The sequence below is a fragment of the Centroberyx gerrardi genome, chromosome 7 (assembly GCF_048128805.1).
Source record: "Centroberyx gerrardi isolate f3 chromosome 7, fCenGer3.hap1.cur.20231027, whole genome shotgun sequence".
NCBI classification, from domain to species: Eukaryota; Metazoa; Chordata; class Actinopteri; order Beryciformes; family Berycidae; genus Centroberyx; species Centroberyx gerrardi.
In genome coordinates, this window is record NC_136003.1 from 21,089,166 (window position 1) to 21,115,360 (window position 26,195).

The window sequence follows — 26,195 nt, forward strand, 5'->3', positions numbered from 1 at the left end:
TTTTTATACTTAATAGAGAAACAATAATAACCCTTAACAATAATTTCGCAGCCCCCTGTGTGGTCTCTGCAGCTCTAGCACAGTGTGGTCTATCTGCTCGGCTCAGTTAGGGCATAAACACCCACATTAAAAAGCCTTAAACTGCCATCCTTCAACCCCTGTGCTTGAGATGGACTTTGAATAGCCCACATTTCACAGAGTTCATCTGGCTAATCGGCCAAAAGACGGTCGTAAACAATATCTTACAAAAAATATTTCCGCAGAGTAACTCACTATAGTAATACAGTACAATAAGTTGTGCATTATGCATAACTTTGGGTGCAGCAGTAGGAAGGTGACAGTTTTAATGGGGGTGTTTTAATGACTGAGAATGTGGCCATTAACGTGATTATTGATATATCCAAGTATACCACAGTAGACTAGCGTACTCTGGCTTAGAATTTGCCAAGCATATTAAAACTGATTGATATTCATTAACTTAACACGAACACCATATGCCAAAAGGTTCTGTGAGGACTCGTCCAGAATTTCTTCCCTCAGTGCCAAACAAATCTTACAGGCGATGTTTACTCAGTTAGTTTGTTTAGGAGGTTTTAGGTCAAGGACATAGATTTTTTCTACTTCTCAGGTTGTAATGCTAGGAGATTAATGTGTTTTTTTGCTATAAAACATTTTGATCTACAAGTCTATAGTTTCAGGTAGGTATCATCCCATTTTTGAATAGCTTCCCTTCCCCAATACCACTAGAGATTTGTACACGTCTGCTTCCTGCTATGGTGTGGTCTGATGTAACTACAGCTGCAGCATGCGTTCTGCAGGGGGAATAAGGTGAGGCTGACTCTGCGGTTCCTCTTCCAGTTGAAGAACTTGTTGCACATGGTCTCATCCCTGTCCAAGCAGAGGAAGTGTTTGGCCAGAGCCTGAGGCGAGGAGAAGAGAAGTCGCCCACATGGATGAAGGCATCACCAGGGATGAACTAGTTTTCTCTGGAAGGCCCGAGCACCACAGGGACAGAGCCGAACCTCAGAGGCTTATAGACTTTCTCTGTGATATAGTCCTAGTGGATGGAGTTCTCAAAGGCCAGGTAGAATTTGCAGCCGGCCACTATATCGTTCTGTACTCGCGTTCGCTGACTTGGGAGTAGAAAGGACTCCTGTAGGTGTGAATGTGGATGAACTCGCGCAGATCCTTGTAGTACCTCATTCTCTTATGTTCCACGCTCCAGTTGCTCACAATCCAGCAGACCAGTTTGTGTTTGTGAGGGACAAAAAGCGCTTTCTCCTTGGTCATCCTGATGATGGCACCGTATGGCAGGCTGATATCTGCATGTTGTCTGTAATTCATGGTCAAATTGGACTGATTATTCAGACCAGAGATTCTCTTTGCGTTGGAGGGTGACACAAAATTCATCCACCCCCATTTCTGAGAGGGTGGCCGTGGGCCTTGGGGCAAATTAGACAAGTCCGGTTCAATCTCTCTGTGGTGGATGAGGAGGGCATCTGCCACATTAAACAGCTCCCTGTTAGCAGTCACGTGACAGGCTTTGATGTTGAGTCTTGACTCACAGGAGTTCAGGTCAAAGGGTTGTCCAAAGAGCAGTGCCATATCAGCACTGTGACCTCTTCTTGGTCAGTCTTCAGTTGGACGGTGAGGACTCGGAGCCAATTCGATGCTGATATGTAGAGCAAGAGTAATGAGGTAAGGAAGGCCAGCAGGAGAAGCCAAGTGAACCAGCGATGCAAAATCCTCAGGCTGCACCTGGATGTGGCCCACATCATCCACCCTGGGCAAGAAAGAAATATTGCACAAGTTTAGGTGTTTGGTTTAGTTGATGATTCCAACGTCTACAGTAGAACCCTAACTGATACATAACAAGTCCTTTATGGTATTAAAATTACCATAAAAAATGATGGTAACACTTTAGATTAGGGAACACATATTAACTATTAATAGGTTGATGATTAACATGCATATTAGTGGTGTATTGGTTCATTATTAGTCATTACAAAGTTATTTGTAAGGTGCTGAATAAGGTGCTAATACAGTTATTAGCACCTTATTCTCCACTATTGTATTCTACAAGTATACCCCATACACTATGGGTTTTCCCTCAATAGCATCCTAATTAGTGCTTATAGCAGTCAGTAAGGAAGTTGTTGTAAATTAATTGGGCTTTTAGTATGCTTTGCTCAGTATGGGGCTTATGAGGTGCTAGTATCACATAATTATTGAGAGAAATTATTAAACTATTGAGCGAAAACCTATAGTTAATAGTTCAAATGTGTTCTCTAATCTAAGGGGTTACCAAGCTGACTATTGAACTGCTGGTGTTAGGGGAGTAGGTGAGTGGGTTCTCGGTGCATTCAAATTGTTCGCTTTACAGAAAAGAGCCGTATCATGACCTTTACTCATACTTTAGCTACCGCTGAATCTCTCCCTTGCAAGTCAACAAAGCACAGGAAGAGTGCAAAAGGAAGCAGTGTAAAGTGAGGTTTGCTTACGATCATAACAAATGATTAGCAGTTTACAAAGATTTTCACAATAGCCTAATTCAAGTGATAAAACAAAAACATTGTGGATCCTTGTATTTAAGATGTTTGTCTACCATTAATCATACTTGTGATGCAGATTTCACAGTCTGTTATCAAGGGAGAATGATTATAATTACAGCAGTATTTTGCATGGAGGTGCATTGGTTCTACAAATATCTTACTGAAAAGAGAGAGCACATGAACACCCTCCTCAGTTCCTTTATATTAAAGGTGTAGAATGAAAGCACTTTTCTATCACGTCAGAACATCTAAAGCATGTTAATTCCCTCGCGATAAGTGAAATAAACATGTTATGGTGTTGCATCTGCTGTACACTTAGAGCAAAACAAATTGAATGATGTCTTAATGTTTATCTCACGCAATTCCCAAGACAATCCCAGACCTTCTTACCTTGATCCCAGATCTTCTTCCGCTGATGTAGAGTTTTGAGGAATAGAGAGGGAAATTATCTAACCTTGCCAAGAACGCTGACTTTTTTTTCTTTCGATTCCCACCTGTCCACTCTTTGATGGAAGAGCAGCACAGTATGACTGCAGAGGGACTTGCATGTCTTTAACCTTCGTCCCTCCGTGAGACACACTGTCCTCTCACATAAGGAGTCATCCACTTGTCCACTGGGCTACACTGAGGTGCTGTTAAGTGAGATATATATTGGTAAAAAAAAAAAATATCCATAGAAAATTGTATTTGTGCCATGTACTGTGTGAGAATTTCATTGGATACTATCTAATAATCCAGATTAACACTATCCAAATGTATAAGATTCACTTCTGGACCCTAAGCTAGGATGCTAAGCTTTAGAGAGTATTGCAGTTCAAGTATCTTTCTGTTGACATTAAAACAGGGTTTGATCATTTGGCCTGGAGCGGCCCTCTGGCTTTGGAAACATGTAAACCAGCATCTTGCTCGAAAGGCTGCAGTCAGCATCTTTCAAAGTTTGCCTTAAACTGGTTGAATTTGCTGAGTTAGCTGATCCATGTTAATTTCCAACCCAGTAACATGAGGTAAATTGTTGTTCCACATTATTCTACCTGATGGTAATAATTCTTAATGGTGACACTCATCCTACACACTGTCTACAGAGAAAATGGCTGCCGTAATGCTCACGCCAAATAGAATTTTTGCAAATGCAAATGAGTATTGCTATGAGGCAAACAAGCAGAGATGAATATATTATCAGTAAAGATTTAGGACCATTAGATTATAAGAGTTGAAAAACAATGTGGTACAGAGAGAGAACATACAGTAGGGAGTAACATGCAACGACTGATGCAATATTATCCACTGGACAATCAATGTCATTTGTTCCAGTTTAGTGTTTAGGAGGCTGCCATTGGTTAATGGTGTAATACCCCGTTTCCTCCACTAGATGTTAATATTTCACTTTGACAAAACCTTCATATTAAGTCAGCTGCACTTTTTAATTTGACACCAACTCAAGCCAAATCTGTATTGCTTTGAGACATTTAGATTTTTTTTTGCCAAATGTTACTTGATAAAATATTTTAAAAAATGATCATTCTTTTTTACAATGTGTTTAAATTACAGTTTAGCGTAAAGCTATGATGATGATAATACTTTATTGTCAGATCCAGTCTGAAATTTTTCTTGCATCACAGCAGCTCCATTTGCAACATCACAGAAAAGACAAAAATTAAGACAGGACACAAAGATACATACATTCAACATATCATTACAATCACAAAAGACAATATTCAAGGCCCTTCAACGTACATTTGATCTGGGATTAAGCTCTATATTTAATTTTAGGATTGACTGGTGTACAAAAGAGTGCTTCAGTCTATCCCTATTAAATTGTGGAACCCTATATCTCCGATTTGATGGTAACAGTTTGTATTCACTGTTCAGGACGTGGTTGGGGTCAGAGACAATGTTATTGGCCAACCTTAATATGTTATTATGGTAGGCTGATTCATAGAGTTTCTCATGTGGTTGGCCTACGATCTTTGAGCAGATTTTTATTTGGTGGAGCAGTTTTGACTTTAAAGTAGTGGACAAACACTTGTACCATGTATTATTACAATACTGTAGAACACTCATAATCACAGAAGTAAAAAACAAAAGAAGAATTTGTCAACTTGCCCCAAAAGACCTAAGGCGGCGAAGAAACCAAATTCTTTGTTTTGTCCTTTTACAGACAGCTTCAATGTGGTCTTTCCAAGATAACAGATGGTCTATCATTACACGCAAATATTTATATGAAAATACCTGATTTTTTCATTATGGATAACAATAGAAACTTTATGAGAGTCAGATGGTGAGCCAAATACAATTTCTTCCGTTTTCTTTGTGTTAATCTCAAGAGCATTATTATCACTCCACTCGACCACTTTGTTCACGCCAAGTTGGTGCAGCCCAGGGTCGCCTGAGTTAACAGAGATATTAGAACTGTATCATCAGAATACTTTAAAATATATTGATTTGGTGTATCTGTACGGCAATCGTCGGTATAAAAAGTGAAAAGCATGGCTGAACTCACACAACCTATGTAGGTCTTTTAACATTTGATGTCAGTACTGTGTGTCCTCTACTGTGCTACACTTGCACGACAGAAAGAACTCAAGAGCTGAAACATGAAACATGAAAAAAACAAATCAAGAATGAAGGCAACAGATGTACAAATTGGGTACACTGGCCATAGTAAATTACTTTTATTTAGGACATCACAGCTACAATCGTCCTCCACCGTTTACAGAAATGATAAAACTGTTTTTGCCTTTATTGTCTTAGAATTATCCTATTTTGCTAGAAATAAACAACAACATTAGCAAAACATAAACTTCACTCTGATGGATTGCTGAGACTGAGAATATGGAGAAATTGTCTCCAAATGTAGCCAGACACTAAAAATCTGTCATGACATTGTTAAAAATTCTCAATATGTTTCAAGCTAAGCAATGGAAAGTCCTGAGCAAGTGTGAAAAATGTAGGCCTGCTGTACTTGTGAAAGGATTTCTTTCCATTAACACTTAAAGAAAACACTTGTCATCACTTCCTCCATAACCAATTCAGCACCCTATAAAGGTTCAACTTCCCCTAATTAAATAAGAAACTTGCATGTAACAAAATGTCCTCAGACTGTATGAGCACAGTTCCTCTATATGCTTGTGAGCAATATTTTCTCATGGTTTTGGTAGGGAAATGTCCTTTTGCACATATTGTGACCAAATTTAACACATGGGGCAGAGTACAATGCATTCAAATGGATTTTTTTTTTTTTTGGTTAGTGGTGTAATTTTGACTGCATTCATTCATGAAAACATTCCAACTGTTTGTAATGTAAGCAAGATAGCTACACTACACTAGTACAACATTTTAAAGGTCACCTGTGAACTCTATCACGTAAACTGTATTGTATATATTTTTGACATTTTTCTTATTCTTATTAGATTTTATGTTGACACCTAGCCTGGTATCGCAGTCTTCAGCACTCTTTGAATTTGCATGGCAATTCATTATGAATAGGGGCTGGATACCAGGCTAGTTGACACCTGCACCAAGAGAAATTCCTTGTATATTTGATTCTGATTCTGATTCTGATTCTAAACCAGTGTTGTTTCTACAGTAATAGGCCCTTTTCACGTTTTCACAACTTCCTGTTGCCAGCTCTGTCCTTCACTAAATCGCTCCACAACCTGCCCCAAATTTTTAATTTGTTGCATTATGTATCTAGTGCTAGTAACCATTACAATTTTGTTGTTTTTGTTGGATTGGTTTGTCAGTAAGTCGCAAAAAGAAACTTGCCACAGGAAGTTGTAATGCACCGGTTTAGCTGTTACCATGACGATGTGAAAAGGGATATTGTGCCATACCTCAGCTAACATGTTCTGAGTTTACCTCTAATTCACTCCACAGTCTATCAACAGATTCTCATTGACTGACAAGCACTGTACAATGAATGGCAATTGATATTATGAACTCTTGTCCCCCCACCCAAAGGAATATAATAATCCTGTCTGGGCTGAGATGCCAGGAGGAGGTGTGGTTATATAAATTAGGCTTGGAGTGGAGATTACAGATAAAAAGATAAACACTTTATTTCCAATCTGGGCTCGGAAATGAAAACGAGGAAACAGAGGGGATGAACGGGAAACGGAAAAGATGCTCACAGCAGCGCTTCAGTAAAACAAAAAGGAAAATGAGCTCAGAAACATGTAGGAGAGATGTAAGAAATGGACATTTGAAATTTGACATTTCATTTTTACTTTACATTATGATTTAGTCCATCTCTCTCCCATGTCCAGCAAAATAAGAGCCTAAAAGGTACAACACACTTTTTCCTGTTAACAGTGCTGCAACAGCAAACGTCTCACGTGGGTTCATAAGCTTCAAAGGCCAGCAGCTTTTTAACAGCTAAGCACCCACACTAAGAGTTTCACACATGGTGCAGTAAAATGTAAAAAGACACTTTCCGGTGTGCGCAGTCCTGGTTGTTTTAGAAGTTTTTCAAACAGATACAGCATGTTAAATATCGCTGGTGGATATTGTAAGCTCATATTAATTCAGTTATTTCATTAGAAAACATAAAGCCTAAACTTCTGCTTATATGCTTATTATGCAGTTCTTCTTTTGTTGTGAAGCAACAATGTGGGTTACCATTTTCAGAGGATGTGGTTATGAACATGGGTTGGGCTAAATTTATCTGCTTTATAAAGGCCGAGTAAGTAAGACTGGAGTAAGTAGGCGAAAGAGGTACAAGTGTGAGCAGTGGGAGCTTGTGACACAACAGATGTTTCTGTTGTGTCACAATAGAAATTAACGTTTGAGTTCATTCTGAGAGTTCCAGAATTTTAAGGGTTTCATTCAAATTCATGAGATTATCCACATCTGAAATAATGTTAGCCCTTCACATAGAATATGATTGCTGGCATAAAATAGAATAGAATAGAAAAGTCATTATACAATATTATGGAAGTTATCAGAATAAGTTTTATTGGCCAAGTAAGTCTGCATATGCAAGGACTTTGACTTGGTGGGTTGCTTCCGTAGGTCACATTAAACTTAACACAACACAAAATGAATAAAAAGTAGCATATAAAAAATGTAAAAGTAGAAATTTAGGGAGTAGGTCCCAGGTAACTAAGAGGGACTGTTGTAGGTCTTAGGTAATAAAAGAGCTTTGTTTACAAAGCAGCAACATTTTTGAGTATCATGCCTACTTTTGAAATATTTATTCATGAACTTCAGGCAACACCTTTCTTTGAAAATGGAAAGAGCATTTTCAATATTTGGATATAGCATTTTGAAATGACACCCTTCATATTAAGGTTGTCATTCTAAATGCGTGTCACCACAGGGGTAAATGAGAAGCACATGTTTTGCGCTCGCCACTGTAAACCTGACACTGATATTATTTTAGTCCTTTACCTCATGTCATGCATTAAGACCCGGTGCTTCTACCAGACTACTAAGTCTCCAGCCTGACCTCTCAGCTCAGGGTTTGTCAGGAAGTTGTTGAGACAGCTGGGCCACACTGAGGTCCCTCCTCATTGTTTGAGTATTCAGAAAGAAACCAAATGAAAACAAACATAGCCAACACAAAACATCCAAAACTATATACGTACATTATCTGTATGGGCAGGAAGAGGGCTGGGAGATAACAGGATAAGCCCTGGATGCCTGCCAGGATTCTGTCTATTGGCTGGAAATCACCCTAAAGAGCTGAGTAAAACTGAAACTGTGGCGAAACACTCGTTCTTTCAAAATAGTCATTCTTTGTTACTCACTCCCTTGTCAAAAATTCCTAATTCCAAATAGGTCTGGAGTGAAATGATGAATTATGAGAAAAAAGAGAGAAGTAACATTGTGCATTTCATTTGTGATACTGAACACCTGGCATACATTTGATTTGTTGATTGTCTTGGATTATTTCACTTCATGTACTGAGGGACTTTTGCTTCTATGTTTCACCACACATGTTGAGTTCAATCTGTTACCAATGTACAGCGCCTAATGACTCCAGAGCCCGTGCTGTATACGTGGCGTACTGTAGCTAAACCGTAGAAGGTTGTATAAAATGCTACACAGTGAAAAGACCCCATCATGTGTCAACCGCAGTTCCCCCTTTTTGCTCTTTGCGTGGTGCAAAATATTGTTAGATAGATAGATAGACCTTAGAGAGAGGTACAGCAGGTTTCATGTTATTATTCATCCCCACCTTTTACAATAACTCTGGTTTCCTTTCTACGAAATCTGCTTTCCAATACATTCCATGTTTCACGCCCTTGTTAGTCACAGGAAAGACTTTGTGTTATCTCCCAATTTCTGCCCTATATCTGAGCTGGACTGGAGGCTACAGTATGAAATGTTACAGGAGCCTTCGTCACCAACTGATGACCTTTACCTTACATTTTACAGTTCATTTGCATAGACCGTGCACCACCTCAAACTGTTGAAGAATACTTCCCTGGCACAACAAGGTGTTCTTCTTGTTAAAACAGCCACTCCTGGCATGTTTACTGCAGAGGGGAGTACAAGTGTGATAGTTAATCAGTTGGGTGCTCAGTCATCAAAAACTATCAAATCAAACAACCCCAGTAAAACAGTAATAAGACAGCACTCCATCCATGAAGAGAGACACTTCAAGTCTTCATTTCACTTGATTTTAATCCAGGGTGAGGTAAAAAAAAATAATAATCATTTAGCAAACATGCTGACAGGCTATTAACGGGCTATTAACTGAGAGCTTTCATCAGAGCAACTGGCAGGATTTTACTGCCAGGATTTTTACTGCCAGGAATTTGTTAGGTAATGCCTGTGTCAATACCACTCAAGGTCTAGTCTAGTCATGTTTATTTATATAGCCCTTTATCACAAGCATTTACATACTATTATATTTACATATTTACAGACTTTACATACCATCATGTGCATACTGTATATACTGAACAAAAATATAAATGCAACATGCAACAATTTCAAAGATTTTACTTCGTTGCAGTTAATTTAAGAAAATCATTCCATTGAAAGACTAACAGGGATGTAAACAGATTTGTGCACAAGATTTGGGAGAAATAAGCTTCTCGTGGATGGGATATTATATTTTAGCTGATGACACATGGGACCAAAACTTTGCATGTTGCATTTATATTTGCTACATCATATGCCATCCTGCACACACACTGCAAACACACTCACACCTATGTGCAAAATCTAACCCAACTTTTGGACTGTGGGAGGAAACCACAGCACCCAGTGAGGCAGCATTGCTAAACTACAGAGCCACTGTGCCACCCAGATCTGTAACACCAGTCCCAAATGCCTACTGTCTGTCACCATGTTCCCAGGCCCACACAGCACCAAGCCCACCTCATTGTTCAAAAGTGTGGAATACTTAAATAATAACTAACTCTACCCGTCTATGACGAGTCCGGCGCTGGACAAAAGCCGTGGGACATTTCATGGGCAGACCTGAAAATGACCTTGCAAGAAAAGTCGATGAAAACGCAACGATTGTTTTGTTCTGTGAGGTACTGTTGCAAACACGTACAGCATATCAATGCTTCATCACATTTTTAACTCTCCCACCACAACCGGGTCTATATATCAGTGTGGTCATGTGCATTGTGGGTTGCACACATGTGACCCAGGTACAGCGACAACTAAAAGGTGAGATGAAGAAAAGAACATTCTGTCTCTTTATGTACAGTAACAGTCAGCAGTTGTATTTCCTCTTTCTTCCCTCTGAGCACTATAGGCGTCATTTCAATGTTGCGTATATGCTTTAGCTCTCATAGCCCAGGATGCTTTTTGGCTATATATAGCCCAGCTGTAAGCAGTAAATACATTATTATATATTTAAACAATGCATAAACAAAGCTGTAAATGTCCAAAGTATGCACCAGTGCAGTCCATATGTACAAGATAATGCTTTATTTTTGTCATATTCCCCAGAAAACGTAGTCTAAGATGAAGACTTCTATTGAACATTAACTTTTAAACCCTATCTAGCCTCATTTTAGCCTAGACGTCTTTAACCATTTAATCTTTTAAACGGCTAATCAGTGTAAAATTGCTCAGTGTTCTAGTCATGGGATCCACTGTAGAATTTCTGAAGAAAAAAAAAGAAGATATTTACCACAATTGCTTCATTGTAAATGCACTATCTTCTGTAGTTCTCACTACTATGTCTGGTTTTTCAGCAAACTAACAGCAAGCCATGACCTAAAGGTTGCAGCAGTGTCTAATCTTGCTGTGGTTGTTCACATATTGCAGACACAAGTCTGTCTACAGTTTATGGGAAACTCACTTTTGAAAAACCAACTCACTCTCAGAAGACTTAATTCATACATCTATGTGAGAGTGGAGAAAATAGACCAATGGAGGTGTGTATATGTTTGTTCCTCTGGGCTTTCCAAATGAAGCTTAAAATTGTTACCATTGTTATATTGTTATGGGCAGATGCAGTCAAAGGCAAAAAGGACTAAGCCATATACATGTCATCATCATCAGCGCTCTCTAAAACAATGACCTGTGTGTGTGTGTGTGTGTGTGTGTGTGTGTGTGTGTGGGTGTGGGTGTGTGTGTGTGTGTGTGTGTGGGTGTGTGTGTGTGTGTGTGTGTGGAGCAGAGGAGAAACGCATAGAGAGATGAGGATAAGGCATATATATATACATATACATACATTGGTCATTATGGAACTATAGTAGAGAGTTTTGACACTTCCCCTCTCCCCCACCCAAGGGAGAGGGCAAGGGCAGCAGTTGCTGAAGGGCACCACCACCACCACCACCACCCACCCCTTTCTCAGAGGCGTGACTCAGAGAGAGTGAAACCCTGCCCACAAAATCCAGCATGTCAGTTCCCCAGACAGAGATTCAAAAAGCAAGAGAGTGAGGAAGAGGCAGAGAGTGTGGGAGAGGCCAAGGCATGAGATGAGACTGCCTGTTTTGGGTTTTTGTTTATTTTTTATTTGGTGATATCAGCACTTCTCCCACACAGCAGCCTCACTTGACCGGTGGATGCAGATGTCATTCCTTTGCGGGTTCTCACTTCAGTGAAACAACTGGGAAAACTTTTGGGGGAAAAACTCGAGAAGGAAAGAAGAGAGCGGGATCTACATCATTTGAAAGAAGAGAACGTTTTCCAGGGTTTCGCTCCGGTGGTTTTTTTTTTTTACTGATAGGGACAGCGGGTCTCTCTTCACCATGACGAGCAGAGGGAACCTCCTGATGCTGGGTGAGTCCCATCTGACATCCGTTAAACACAGTAGCCCCGACACTGTGGAAAATCTTCTGTGCTGAAAGAGGGGGAAAAAAATATTCAGTGGTTGGAGGAGGGAAGCCAACTGGCTGCAGCAGAACTTCGAGTACTAACTTTTAAGTGGGTAATGATCTGTTTCTCTTGGTCAACACGGGCCGGCACGCTTAAGAGATTTAGACGACTGAAATGTTACAAATTAGAACAAAATTGTATGGAACTTTTGGTATTCAATTCAATTATAAGTTCAGAAGCATACTGTATGATCATATTTGTCAGTGACACATAATCTGATCTGTCTCACTGAAGATGGAAAAAAGCCTGACGTATACTCAGGCTTCTCTCTTCCTCTATTTCTCTCTCAATCGCTGAATGTCTTTGATAACTTGTTTACTATCTGGTCATTAAATCTTTTAGCAGACTATATGAAAACCACAATTCACAAGCAGCTCACGTATGTACGGTTAGTTCTGTAAACAACTTTCCAGTGAGACCAAAATCCACCAGCAATCTTGGGAAAAGTTACACTGTTGAAATAATAAAAAAAAAAGAAGTGAGAAACACAAATTGTCACAATTCAGAATTCAGCTTTACTTTTACAGGCACTTGGAGCCTGAAGCCCGCGTGAGGGAAGGAAGACAAATAAATTGGGAGCAAAAAGAAAAAGAGTGATGCTGAACACAGCAGCTTTTCTTCAAAAAATAACCCACTGTCTGGGCCCCACTCCACAGAGGACCTCTGTTCCCCTGCCTTTAAAGAGATATTTTTACACGATGAGCTCATCTCACAGCACCCGCTTTGCCTGATGCCTGATAGTGTCCGCAATAACACACAGACACACATATACGCACACACACACACACACACACACACACACACACACACACACATCTGCCTTCAGACAAAGAAACATTGACTGTGCGTTGCCATGCAATCACAACAAGGTGACAACACTGAGAGATTCTCACTAGTGTGATGAGTAAAAACGCTCCACAATGCTAATGGTGATTTTACAGAGTGATTATACACATTTGAGGTCATTCTGTCACTGGTTCTGCATTTTGCCCAGTCTACACCATGATGCCAGCTGTCCACACAGGGACAGAAGTTATCCGAAAAGCCTTTGGAGAGGCCACTGGAAAGTTCCTGTCACACTCACAGATGCAGTGGAACTGAACAAATCACGAGTGCACAGTCAAATTTTATATTATGTAGGTTTTACATTTACTGAATGACATCATCAGAACCAGTTCAGCCTCAACAGTTTGTCCCTAATTCAAACATCTGAATTAATTAGCTATTTCTTTTAAGAATCAGACTGGATTCAACGTAAATACAGAAAAGCGGTGGGGGAAAAAAAATGTAACCTGAGTCCCTCTTCCTGTTATCGGCACATTACACCCATCTGGTGTCACTTAGAGAACTGACTCTGCAGCCTCACAGCCTGAGGATATAAAGGTATTTTCTGCTTGTGCCATGCCAGCTGATGCTTCCTCATACAGAGGAAGCAGAGTTCTCCGGACACCAGCGTACAGTTCGGGGGGGAATTGTGGGCGAAACCTGTGTGCAGATGCTGTAGGAACAATCTGAGGAAATGAGGAGAGAGAATGAGGGCATTTACCTTTTTCTGCAGGGCCTTGTTAAAACTTGGAACATTTCTGATGTAATTCATGTGGTCAAATTGACGCTTTAATTTGCCTGTATCTCCACTGAAATATCTTGAAATTGTAGAACTGTAGGCTGACAGGCTCCTGCTTGCCTTGCAGCTCTCCACCTGTCCCTGGCCATGGTGCTGTCATACCCATCCTGCCCTATAGGATATAACATCAAGGACCAAGAATGTGTTGGTATGAAAAAAAAAAGCTTTTATTCTAACCTGGGATATCTTACTCATGACCCAACATGACAAAGCAGGCATGTTGTGGGAGGTAGTTTTTTTTTGTTGTTGTTGTTGGTGGCTTTCATGAATTATTCATCTTTGCATTCAGAGGTTTAAAATGGTATGAATTGTTTTGAATTATTAATGATTGAATTGAAAGAGTACATTTTCACCAAACTTTTTCTGATGTGAAATGGGTCTGCTGTGAAATTTAAATGAGCTCGGGTTAATGGTGCTTGGTCACATTTAGATTTAGATTCATCTCTAAAGTATTTTCATTCAAGCGTTGATTTCTGTGATGCCCTTCTTTCTTTCCACATCCCTCTTTCTGTGCTTTTGGTCTTAGATTATGATGAATGTGCTACTGATGAGGACTATCCTGAGGCTAACCCATGTGGGGAGAATGCAGCCTGTTTAAACACGGAGGGCAGCTTCTACTGCAAGTGTGAAGACGGTTACATATCATCATCACAGAGTGTGACTTTTTCAGCCGGCACACCTGCAACATGTAAAGGTAACTGGCCTTGTCCTTTTGCATCACTGACTGCAGAGACTGTTCCATACGTTTGGTCTGTGTTTCCTCCAAATATGAAATGCCTGTCCTTATCTTTTGCATTAAGATATCAATGAGTGTGTGGAATCCGGAGACATCTGTGGACCTAATGCCAAGTGTCACAACGCAATCCCACTCTACTCCTGCATTTGTGATGCCGGCTTCATCTCCAGTAGTGGAGCAGAGAGTTTTCGCAGGAGTGAAAATGTTACATGTAGAGGTAAGATGCCAACGAACACCCTCACTATAAGCAGCGCATGTGGTAAGCTTGATTCACTAGTGAGTGTTCTTTCCAAGAGCAGCAGTGACACACTGTTTGTGATCTTGATATATGTGTTCAAAGATGAGATGACACCTTATGTGTCTGTGTGGTGGTTTCCTCTCTCAGCCGCTCTCATCTACACTAAATGTCTTCCTCCTCCTCATATAGATATCGATGAATGTCAAGAAGAAAACCCTTGTGGGCAGAATGCTGCGTGCTTCAACACCCCGGGCAGTTACTACTGTGTCTGCAACACCGGCTTTGGATTGAGATCTGGCAAATCTCATTTCTCAGGGAATGCGGAGCAATGTGAAGGTAAAGTGCTATGACATGCAGACATGACACTGCAAAAAAAAACAATTGAACAACTCATTTCATCTAGTATTGAGTCTTAAAATCTTTTTTTTTTTCTTAAGACATAAGAATTAATTTTCTTGGATCAAGTGACATGATCTTAATGTTAGTGGATAGTGGAGTGATCTGCCTTATTTCAAGATAATTCTAGAAACAAGTGAAAAAGTTAAATAATATCGTCCCACTGGCAGATTTTTTCCCCTTTTCGGGGGGTTTTGAGCTGATAATGAGATTTTAGGACTCAATACCAAGTAAAATGACTTACTAAGATGACTATTTTTGCAATGTAGTTTAGTGGCAATGCACTAACAGGATTTTTATGAGCAGTAAGAAATGTCAAGGACCATTTTGGATATGAACATTTGAGTGGACCAGGACATTTATTGTTCTCTTAGTAATGATTGAAACACACAGTGAAACCATTTTCCTCTCATTGATTCACTTCCATTTTAGACACATGTGTGATTGATAAGACAATCTGCGGAAATGGAACCTGCCACCGCGGAGACAATGGCCATTACTGTGCGTGCCATGCAGGGTTCACTAACTATGGCAACAAGGAGTCCCGCTGTACTGGTGAGAATTACAGTACAACTCAATTTTTTCAAACATTCATTATGTTACCAGTTTTGTTTCCAAGTACCACATTTTCATGAGTTATGTGCTGTAGCATCCTCATAATATGTCTCTGGTATGGCCAGTTCAATGAATCTCCCCTCCTGTTTCCTCAGTGTTGAACTGTGATGTATTCAAGCATGAGGACAGTCTGGAAGAGGTATACACTCACTATTCATATATTCAAAATATCCACTATACCAATAAAATCACTGCTTCATACTTCTCTCTCTCTATTTTATTCGCTGATTCCTAGAAACTTCCAGGTGTACAAGACGTTGTGAGCCAGTTGGCGTCCAGCTGTCTGGAGCTTACTGAGAGTGAAAGTCCCACAGAGCTGGATGGAGAGGGCCTTCTACAGGTATTTCTGCACAAAAATGAAGTGAAATGCAATTTGAATATACAAAAAGCTGCCAGTGCTCCACAGCCAGCACGGAAATAGGAGGTGCTACCCCCCCCCCCCCCCCCCCCCGGCTCTGTCACATGGTGTAGACATGCCTTTGCACAACACTGTGGTCTGTTTAGGCTGAACTGAGATGGTATGCAGCCTGAAAGTCTCTGTCAGTCTGACTCTGTCTCCCTTTTCTCCCCCCACATGCTGCTCCTCCCCCTCCTCCCTTGTGTAGAGACTGTTGTCTATGGTAGATGGGCTCTTGTCCAACGTAGCCTTCAATGATAACAGGAAAGTCTCCGCCTTTCTGGACGTGGTGGAGAACGCTCTGAGGCTGATAGGGCCGTTCATCAAGCCCCCCGGGACCAACAGATCCAACACTCACACAGGTTAACAACAAATCAACATACAGAAGCAGAAGAATTTATCTTCGCTTTCTTTGCTTTTTTGCTTTAGTATTTGCTTTCCTGTTCTCTGAGAGGCATGCAACTCAGTCATAACTGTTTGTTCCATTACAAAGACAATTTGTTCTTCCAAGAGGTCAGTTGTGTAACTTCACATCAAGGCACGGCTCGTAAATTTCTCATTTGTTGAAGTCATCTATGTGCTGCCAAGTAATGCATGTTTGTAAAGCCTGATCTGTGTGTCTGGGTCCAGATTTGGAGCTCTGGGTACGCAGGGGGGCGGTCTTACCCCAGGGAGCCGTGACTTTATCCTCTGAGCATGCCCAGCTGGATATCCAGTCAGAGACAGCCGCTGGAGAGGCCTCCTTCTACCCAGGTCATCATCATCAACATAATTATCACACTTGTAACCACTTTCATAACCTCATTTAATCCATAGATGTCCATTAAAGGGAATGAATGTCCACTTAACCCAGTGTGTCCCTGTGTGATTGTTACAGGCTTCACAACAGTGTCCCTGCTGAGCTATAAGAACCTGGAAGACTCCACCGATGGCTTCTTCGGTGGGATGAAGCCACCATACAACAAAACCTTCAAGATCAACTCCAAAGTGGTGACTGCGACCGTTAGTAACAGAGACACAAGCCACCTCAAAGAGCCAGTCATATTAACTTTCTACCACCTGCAACAGGTAGGGAAGAAAGCAAAGTCCCCATGTTTGCATGCAGGAGTCTACGATCAATCGGGATGAACGTTACATCTATAATGAGATAACTGTCGCAGTCTCTGTTCATACTGGTGCCTTAATCTGCTTCACAGACAAACGAAAGCAACCACACCTGTGTATACTGGGATTCCACGGAGGAGGGTGGAGCGTGGTCGCCTCGTGGCTGCAGCGTTGTGGAGTCCAACGCTGAATACACTGTGTGCTCCTGCAACCATCTGAGCAGCTTTGCGGTGCTCATGGCCCTCTATGAGATTGAGGTAAAAAAAATTCTCTGTTGCACTGGTTACACACCATAAAATGAGTCGGAGTCAGATTTGTCTCAAAAGTAAATAAATGCACAGAACAAGTTTCCCAAATGTATATCACAACTAACACATTTGTGGATCAGAGGACTGCTCTCTGCCAGAACCGTCTCAAAAATCCACAAATAAATGCAACCGAATCCACACATCAGGTGTCGGGTGATTTGTGAATACAGATTTGACAACCTGTTAATTTATGCAAAAAAAAAACTCGCATACTGTAAACACTTCAAATGCTATTTTTATAATATTAATATATAACTTTGGAAAAATAAACTTACAACTTGGAAATATACTATATATGTGGGCTTGTTTCACATTTATTCAAGTTGCATTGTATTTATTTGTAGAATAAATAGTTTGACATTTATTCAAGTTGGGTGGCATTTGTTTGTGGACAGGAAAATACATTTGTGATCATCCGTGTTTATTTACGAGTCATGAAACTTGTTTTGTGCATTTATTTATTTTTGAGACAAATCTGACTCCATACTGATAGCACTCACAAGCTCAAAGTTCAGTTCTTGTTTATGTATTGTTGTAACCCTTCTTTCTCTCTCTCTCTCTCTCTCTCTCTCTCTCTCTATCCCTCCCTCCCTCCCTCTCTCCCAATAGGACACGTTTGAGTTGCAGCTGATCACCTGGGTGGGCCTCTCCCTGTCTCTACTGTGCCTCTTCATCTGCATCCTCACGTTCTCGCTGGTCCGCTCCATCCAGAGTCCGCGGACCACCATTCACCTGCACCTCTGCATCAGCCTCTTCATCGCCAACCTCGTCTTCCTTGCAGGCATCTCCCGCACAGAGAACCGTGTAAATACAAACACAGCGGCAAAATCCTATTTCTGTCAAAGGGTGTGCAGACTGCTTCCAATGCAGAGTGCACTGAAAAAAATCTCCATCTTAACAAGTCATTTAGTCTATTATTGAGTCCTAAAATCGTAATTTTCTTAAAATATTTGAAAAAATCTGCCAGTGAGGTTAGATAATTTCACTTGTTTCCAATGCAAATCAACTTGTTTCAAGAATTTAGTAGAATCAAGTGTCATTTTCTTGATAGTAGTGCAGTGATCTGCCTTATTCTGACGATTTTCTGATGATATTGACAATCATTTCTAGAAAATTCCTGAAACAAATTAAACTGCATTGGAAACAAGTGGAGTTATCTCACCTAACTAGCAGAATCTTTCTCTTGGTTTAAGAAAAATAAGATCTGAAGGCTAAATATGAGACTAAATGACGTGTTAAGATGGATTTTTTTTTGCAGTGTGGGACTAGATGTTTGAAGTAACTGCAGAGCTACTGAATGATTTATGTGTGTGCTGTACAGTTGTAAACAACAGTACAGTAAGCAGTTTCTCCCTCTCTGTCACTTCTCAGCATCCTTTGTCTGTTATTTCCACTGCTGTGTTCCTGATCCTCTCCTCTCTCTCCCTGCTACATTAGACCGGCTGTGCAGTGGTAGCCGGTCTGCTGCATTATTTCTACCTGGCATCATTCTGCTGGATGTGTCTGGAGGGCGTACAGCTCTTCAGGATGGTAGTGCTGGTCTTCAACACTACCTTCAAAAGCCTCTACATGATGGCAGGCGGCTACGGAGTCCCAGCTGTAATTGTCGCTATCTCTGCCATAGTCAATGCCAAGGGATACGGCACCAAGAGACAGTGAGTTCCCATTACTGGCATTTGCCTTATTTCTAATTCATGCCTTAATAATATCTAACCTTTGAAAGACTCTGCCCTGCTCAATAAAGTCTTGATATGTATTCTAGTTGCTGGTTGAACTTGGAAGGTGCATTCATCTGGAGTTTCTTCGGTCCTGCCTGTCTCATCATCATTGTAAGTAATAAGAGTTGAGTGATACCTCTAAAATTGACTTCAGTTTTTGTTTTTAACACATAATCTCCATTGTCTTTCAGGTAAACATTTTCTTCTTTCTGATCACTGTGTGGAAGTTGGCACAGAAGTTCTCAAGTTTGAACCCCGACCTAAACAACTTGCGGAAAATTAAGTGAGTTCATCAAAATCAAACCAAACACATTTCACGCTGATACTTGCAGTACCTCAGATTTGACCCATGTGTGTCTTCGTTGCCTCCTGCAGGGCGTTCACCATCACGGCAGTGGCTCAGCTGTGTGTGCTGGGCACCATGTGGATCTTTGGTTGTTTCCAGTTCGAGGGGGGCACAGCAGCCATGTCGTACCTGTTCACCATCCTCAGCAGTCTGCAGGGGGTCCTGCTCTTTGTCATGCACTGTCTGCTTTCTAAGCAGGTTTGTCACACTCCTCCCAAACATCAGAAGAGCGCAGGCAAATGAGCAATAAGCTCTACAATTATGAATTCAGATCAATTAATATTCTCCTTTGCCCCCTGCAGGTGAGGGAAGAGTATGGAAGCTTCCTGTCCAGTTTCTGTGCACCTCAGAAGAAAAGGTACTCCGAGTTCAGTTCCTCCCAGTCGAGCAAAGCACAGGTGAGCAGTCTTACAAACTGAGTATTTCACTGTAGTGACTCTGATGCAGGCAGAATGACTGTAATGTTGAGCTGAATTCTCCAATAATTTAGCAGCACACAGTACCACCACCTTAACCAGTATCATCAAAATGCAACAGAATCTTAGAGATTTGCTGAATTCATGATGATATATAATATATAACTTATTGGGTTATCATTTCATTCTCATAAGTATTTAAGCTATACTGTAAACCTATTTTCATCATCTGCAGACAAATACAAAGAGGTTAGAAACTAAAGATCTCCAACCACAAAGCACAACAACAAAGTCAGAACATACACAGGCTACTTGAAGCAACATTTTTAATTTCTCATTGTTGAAAGATGCCTGCATTGTCCACCAAGCAACAGTATTTTTAAATCAGCCCATTAATTTAAGCAATTAATGTGGGTGTGAGCAGCACAGTGTGAGATATGATCCGTCTCACCATTTCCTCTGTAATTAGATTGCTTAAGAGACATTTAAGACACATAATGGATGCAGGACCTTGTGAAAGTCTAATTTTGGAGCCATTTCAAAAGCAAACTTATAATTCTTTTCCGGAGCTCGGAGATAAGGAGGGAAAGTAGGTGGTGTGAAGTGAAGCATGTTGTATCTTGGTGATTGAGCAGAGCCAATCTGCATAATGAAAGAGCGCTGAGTGAGTCTATCATGACTGATTGGGTTGCCTATATAATACCTTCTGTCATCCTCAGACATCCAAGAGCATCCAGAACACAGGAGAGTCTCATATCTGAAGAGCGAAGGAACGACCTGGGAACGATGAATTTGTGTTCCATCTCCTGGAAGATTTACAGTGAATGTCCTCATGTTTTAGCCAATACACACGTTTGGCTCGCTGCAACATATTGTGAATAGTAGGCTACTATTCTTTAGCATTAGTTGGCCTTTACATTTTAAGCTGGTCTAAGAGAACTGTAATATTTTGTAAATGAAGGACTTCATTCCAAAATGCTATATATCTATTTTTTTTGGGGGGGGGGATCTGAAATTCACCAGTCAATATTTCAAAAACACAGATCATTCTATCCTTTAAAACCTGCATATGCTAATATTTAAGCAAAGGTGTTAAGATGATCCATGACTTAAACAGTAACACATAGTGTGCTTTACTTTCATGCCAGACATTTTGTGAAAATTTGTTTGTTTGTTTGTTTGTTTTCAAATGGGGGATATTGCATTTTGGGACAAAACTCTCCAAATGTTTTCTATGTATTTTCATGTGTGGAAAAAATATGTATATGACTGATTTTGGACGCAAAAAATCCAGCAAACTGATATTATCAAGACCTGGTTTAATCAGGTTCACCTAATCATCCAGGTACTTTATCGGACCAAAGACAATCTGAAAGACAATCTGAAAGATTTTCTAACAAAGGCAAGCACTTTTTTCTTATCGTTTGTGTTTTTGTTTGTTTTTCCTTTACTTTTTTCCTCTTCTGTATATTTTTTCCACTGTATTTAAAATATTGTTTAAATAGACAAAGATGGATTTGAAATGTATATTTGTGCGTATATTGCTGTAAATTTCTGTATAAAGCTGAGCAGGTTACAGCATTCCTGCTCCAGGCATGTTAAATGTATTGGATTTAAATGTATGAATAGACATGGGGTGTATTATAGATAATCAGTGTCTTAAACTTTGAATGTTCAATATTGTTATTATTGTCTGTCAGAATATTGACTCTGTTGGAACCACTGGTATGTGGACAGAACAAATTATGTTTGTGTTAATTTTTCACATTCTTTGCTCAAAATAATGATCTTTTTGTTTTGTATTCCCTATTTACATTTTCTATATGTTTCATATTGTAAATTATTATAATAAATGTTTTAAGTGTTAATTGTTTTCAGCGTTGATTCCTCTCTAGGAAAAAAATATCACTCTGGCACCAAGGTCTCCCCACTATTGCCTTTGAAATAATTCATTTAATCTAGAAAATAAAAATCTAGAGTTTTTAACATCTGAGGGAGAAAGATATCCTGTTTTGCTCCCTGGATCTTCATGTCAGAGAGCCCAGTTTGTGAAATGGGAATTGATGGCTTTACTGAAATTCTACTCAGGCAGAGATTGGCAGAAACAGACAACAGGAAGGAATTAGAGTTCAGAGTTTTGTCGAAAGAGCAAACACAAGGTCATTACTAACCCCACGCTCCCGTATTGATTTTCTAACCCTTCTGCTGTCTTCTATCAGTAATCCATGTCTATCACGCTGTCCCATAGCTCTTTGCTTACTGCTACAACGCTCATCCGGCTTGTTAACTTGCAAATCAAAGGGCAGAGAGCAATACAGACAGAGGAAATGGAAGATCGCTCCATTGCTCCTCTCTTCTCTTCATTCCTATTTATTTCCTCCAGTGGCTCAGAGGCATGACGGTCTCAAAGGCAACTCTGAATCTCAAAACATGTACTTGACTTTTAAAACAGAGCAAAACAAACCTTAAGTAGCCCCAGCAACACATTAGATGTGTCAGGGAAGATGAGACAGAGTCAACTCAAACACTAGATTAGTGAGGTAGTCTGGATTGACATTTTCACTGAAACTCACAAAGTAACAAATAAAAACTCTTGGAGAGAGTTCCTGTGGAAAGTATAGTCAGCCATTTTTTTCAGAACTCCTCTTATAGTGAATAGGAAAGATCCAAATCAGACAAGTGCTTGGAGAGAGTGTCCTTAGATAACTTTTTGAAGAGTTTTTGATGTTACATTACCAAGAAACCCGATGATTGCCGTTCTAGGTGCTAGGCCAGAAGAAGTGAAAGACAGGAAAAAAAAAAAGTATTTACTACAAATTCTCTTAGTGATTGTGGAAAAAGCTCTAACGTTAAGGTGGCTCAAAACAGAACCTCCAACTTGCAAAGAATGGTTGACTGTTGTAAGAGGAATCTACTCAATGGAGAAAATAACACACACATTAAGATTACAGAACACACAATTTAATGAAAGGTGAACAATTTGGAGAGAAAAAATGGAAGAAAGCTGGGATTGAACATTGATAAACCTGTTGGTCTTCTATCCTGTCTAGACTATCTGAATTACACCCATGTAACAGTATGGATGGGATGATTACTCATGTAATGGTTGACAAGGTGGAATGTAACCCATTTATTTTTATTATTATTATTATTATTTATTTATTAATTTTTTTTCCTAGAGGGGTGGGGGGTTTATTACAGGGAAAAGGGGAAGAGACATGTTGGTGTATAATTGTACTCATGCATATTATTTTCAATAAAAATATAAGTTGCAAAAAAAGAAACAGAGTATTGCTTCTTTAGCCATTTGCAAAGCCTGTTCGACTCAAAGTTGATGCACCTCTAGGGTTTCTGTGCAGCTTCTGACCGCATCTCTTCAGAAGCACAGGAGCAGTTTCTCTTTGAAGCGAGCAACCATTCTGCACCTTTCATTCCTTGAGCCTCCTATATGAAAAGCTTCAGTAAAAACATCAGATTTACTAAAATATCCGCCAGGTTCAGTGTTGTGTTGGGGTGACTTTGTGTAAACGATTTGTAACCTTTCATCCAGGCAAGCAAAGAGCATCATGGTCCTTCGAGCTCCTCTGATGTCTGTCTCTGTGTCCTCTTTTATGCCCAGAGATCTTTATATGTGACAGTAGATGATGATATTTATCCAAACTGAATAACAGAAACAATTGTCTTATTGTTTTAGGAAGAATAAGACAATTAAATAAGAATATTTTAGCAGTTGCAGACTTTGAACTCATCTGTTCAACTGCTCGCAATATCGTCAATATACAGCAAAAAGAAGGTGAAGGCTGGCATCGTCTCTGTTTCAGAGTTTACTAAAAGAGGAGCAACAGAGGAGATGAATGGATGGAGGGAACACATCCAGAGAGGAAGGTCGAGCGTGTAGAGATAAGATAGCAGCCACAGAAGACAGAGAGAGTCAGACAGGGAGAAAGAGAGACTGGCAGAGAGACAGAGAAAGAGGAGAGGGGAGACAGAGAGCAGACGAGTGTGTGTGTGTGGACAATAGGGATGATTGACTGTGGCGAACCAGGCAGCTCTGCAGACAGGAGAGACACGCTGAGGCAGCAGGTGGGTAACACTCTTCTTCTCTCCTCTGTTCTGTGCCATTCCAAACAATTCATCAACAAGTCATCTAAAGGTAAGTTTCATTTACTATTGATAACCACGCTCATGTTCATTTACTTTTTGATAACATGCTTTACACATTTGTATCTGGTAGTAAATCAGTGAAAGCTGAAATATAGACTGACTATACAAAATAAGGAACACTTTATCTTTCCATGAAATAGACTAACGAGGTGAATCCCTAGGAAAGCTATGATCTCTTAATGATTTTGTCTATTAAATCCACTTTAGTCATGAATGGGAGGTGTATGAGAGGGAGAGGAGACAAGTTAAAGAGGGATTTTGAAGCCTTGACAATTGAGGCTATTGAAAAATGGATAGTGCAAAAGGAGCACTAACCCAATTTTAGCAGGGCATTTCTAATTTTCTGTACTTTCTGTGTAAGCCCTAATTATTATTAGCATCTTGATCACGCCGTAGTTGTTGAGGAATGAAACCCTTTGTTTGAAACATAAAGTAATAAGAAGTCAACAAGATTCAGAGTAACAGAGGCTTGTTGTGTGGGAAAAGATACAGTAGCCGGCATCACTCGTCCGTCTGAAGCATTTGCATGGCAAATGACATGATGGGTTTGACATGACAAGTTTCTTTCATCATTGGTCACATTCCGCCTGTCCTGAACGGAGCTCCTGAAATCCTTTTAATCAGGCAGAGCCCTTGTCATGTATTCACACTCCCCGGGGAAATTGCTGCTTGTTAGCTGTCACCTGCCTGTTCTCTCTGCTGGTACGCTGACTGTTGATAAGGCAAGAGGGGAGAGAACGCAAGTGGAAAAAAATACAAATTAAATGTATTAAAAGTATTGCTGTACAGTACTGGCATGGACATAAGGGGAGCAGTGGAGGTAATTAATTTTCACTGAAGCACCAAGCAGCCTTCTCCGCCCATCAGGGGGTCTGTGACTTTAAATTGCACATTTTAAGTATAAATTAGTGTGAAAGTCTAAAATAAAAAATGTATTTATTTATTTATTTACTCCCTTATTTTATTTGGGCTGAATTGCTTGAGGAGTGAAAACTTTCTCTTATGAAAATGACTCTCTTGGGGCGTTGAAAAGTATAGGTTGAACTTTCTGTTAGAATAATAAAGCCCACTGTGGTTCATTTTGGGATGGTAATGGGATGAGTTCATTTTCTAGTCACTGTCTAGTATTGGGAAAACACAGTTTAATATCACTATGGAATTCAATAGAGATATCGGACCGGAAAAACTCAATAAAAAGTGCAGCATCTTAAGTTTCACATAAAGCATCAAGAGGGTGATAAATAATTTATTTTTTCTTTGAAACCCCAGGAACTAGACTCAAATGCCAACTCTAAGGAAAATGTGTATAGAATCAGAAGCAAAGTCCACCAAAGAAAACACTTTTGTATCAATAGTACTATAAACTTATTTCAGACTAAAAATTTGCTTTTGTGGCAGGACTTTTACTTTTCTCTAGATTTGCATTAATGACTTTTTTAATTTACTTTCTTATCAATGTTAGTAGTTTAAAATCCTTCTCAGAAGTCATCAGAAGTTAGTTACATTAGTTATAAAAGCAGTGTGTTGAAAAATCTCTTCCCAGGAAAGCATGCCCCTGGAATCCCTGGGCTTTGTTAGAGAAAAGTGTCCTTTTTATGATTTTCACCCCGTCTCTAAGAGAGTCTGTGCACGTCACTGCTGTGCCCCTGTGGACGGGCTGAGATTCAAATCATTCTGGAGAGTGAGACTTCATTAACCTCTTGCAGACGTTTGGACATTGAGTAGAGAGGCAGAGGCAAGGCTGTTGTTGGCAGATTCCCTCAAACTGATAATTCTCATAATTCTCCACTAGTTTGGTTTCAATATCTTGCCCACAAAGCATCAGCGAGGGAAATGTGATGTACCCAACTCAAGAAAAGGATATTTATTGTGAGGTGTTTTTGTATCCCATATTTTATACCCATCTCTATCTCTCTCTCTCTCACACACACACACACACACACACACACACACACATATACACCACAAACTGACAAAAACTCATTGCATCATGACAGTTCAGCCAAAGCAAAAACACTGGCTGAAACCAAGTAATGAGTTAAGGAAACTGTCAAAGAGAGCAGCTGTGGAGCTGTTATGGTGAGGTTCCAGAAAGGGTAAAAGATAAATGAGCAAGGTGTGTTTGTGGCAGGTCGAAGATGTTAAACAGGTGCAAGAAATGTGCTGAAAAGGAGAACAATTTTCATGCAACGGGCATACACAATGTCTGGTCAGAGGATATGTTGTGCAAACAAACCACATGAAAGCAGCATGAAACAAAAATTACACAAGTTTCCTTCATTGCCAC

The 26,195-nt window shown here is 40.0% G+C and overlaps 1 protein-coding gene and 1 pseudogene across 1 annotated transcript; one reads left to right on the plus strand and one right to left on the minus strand.

Annotated features, from left to right (window-relative positions):
• Positions 1-743: 743 nt before the first annotated feature.
• Positions 744-1,775, minus strand: LOC139925507 (4-galactosyl-N-acetylglucosaminide 3-alpha-L-fucosyltransferase 9-like; annotated as a pseudogene).
• Positions 1,776-11,731: 9,956 nt separating this feature from the next.
• adgre5a (adhesion G protein-coupled receptor E5a) lies at positions 11,732-21,605 on the plus strand. Its single transcript, XM_078284805.1, has 19 exons — positions 11,732-11,750; positions 13,538-13,618; positions 13,997-14,164; positions 14,271-14,423; positions 14,634-14,780; positions 15,273-15,395; positions 15,551-15,594; positions 15,691-15,795; positions 16,061-16,214; positions 16,483-16,605; positions 16,730-16,920; positions 17,049-17,213; positions 17,874-18,068; positions 18,702-18,919; positions 19,027-19,093; positions 19,174-19,265; positions 19,358-19,526; positions 19,631-19,726; positions 20,464-21,605. Exons 1-19 carry the CDS (start codon positions 11,744-11,746, stop codon positions 20,503-20,505), a joined length of 2,340 nt encoding a protein of 779 aa, XP_078140931.1. The 5' UTR covers positions 11,732-11,743; the 3' UTR covers positions 20,506-21,605.
• The last annotated feature ends 4,590 nt before the right edge of the window (positions 21,606-26,195 follow it).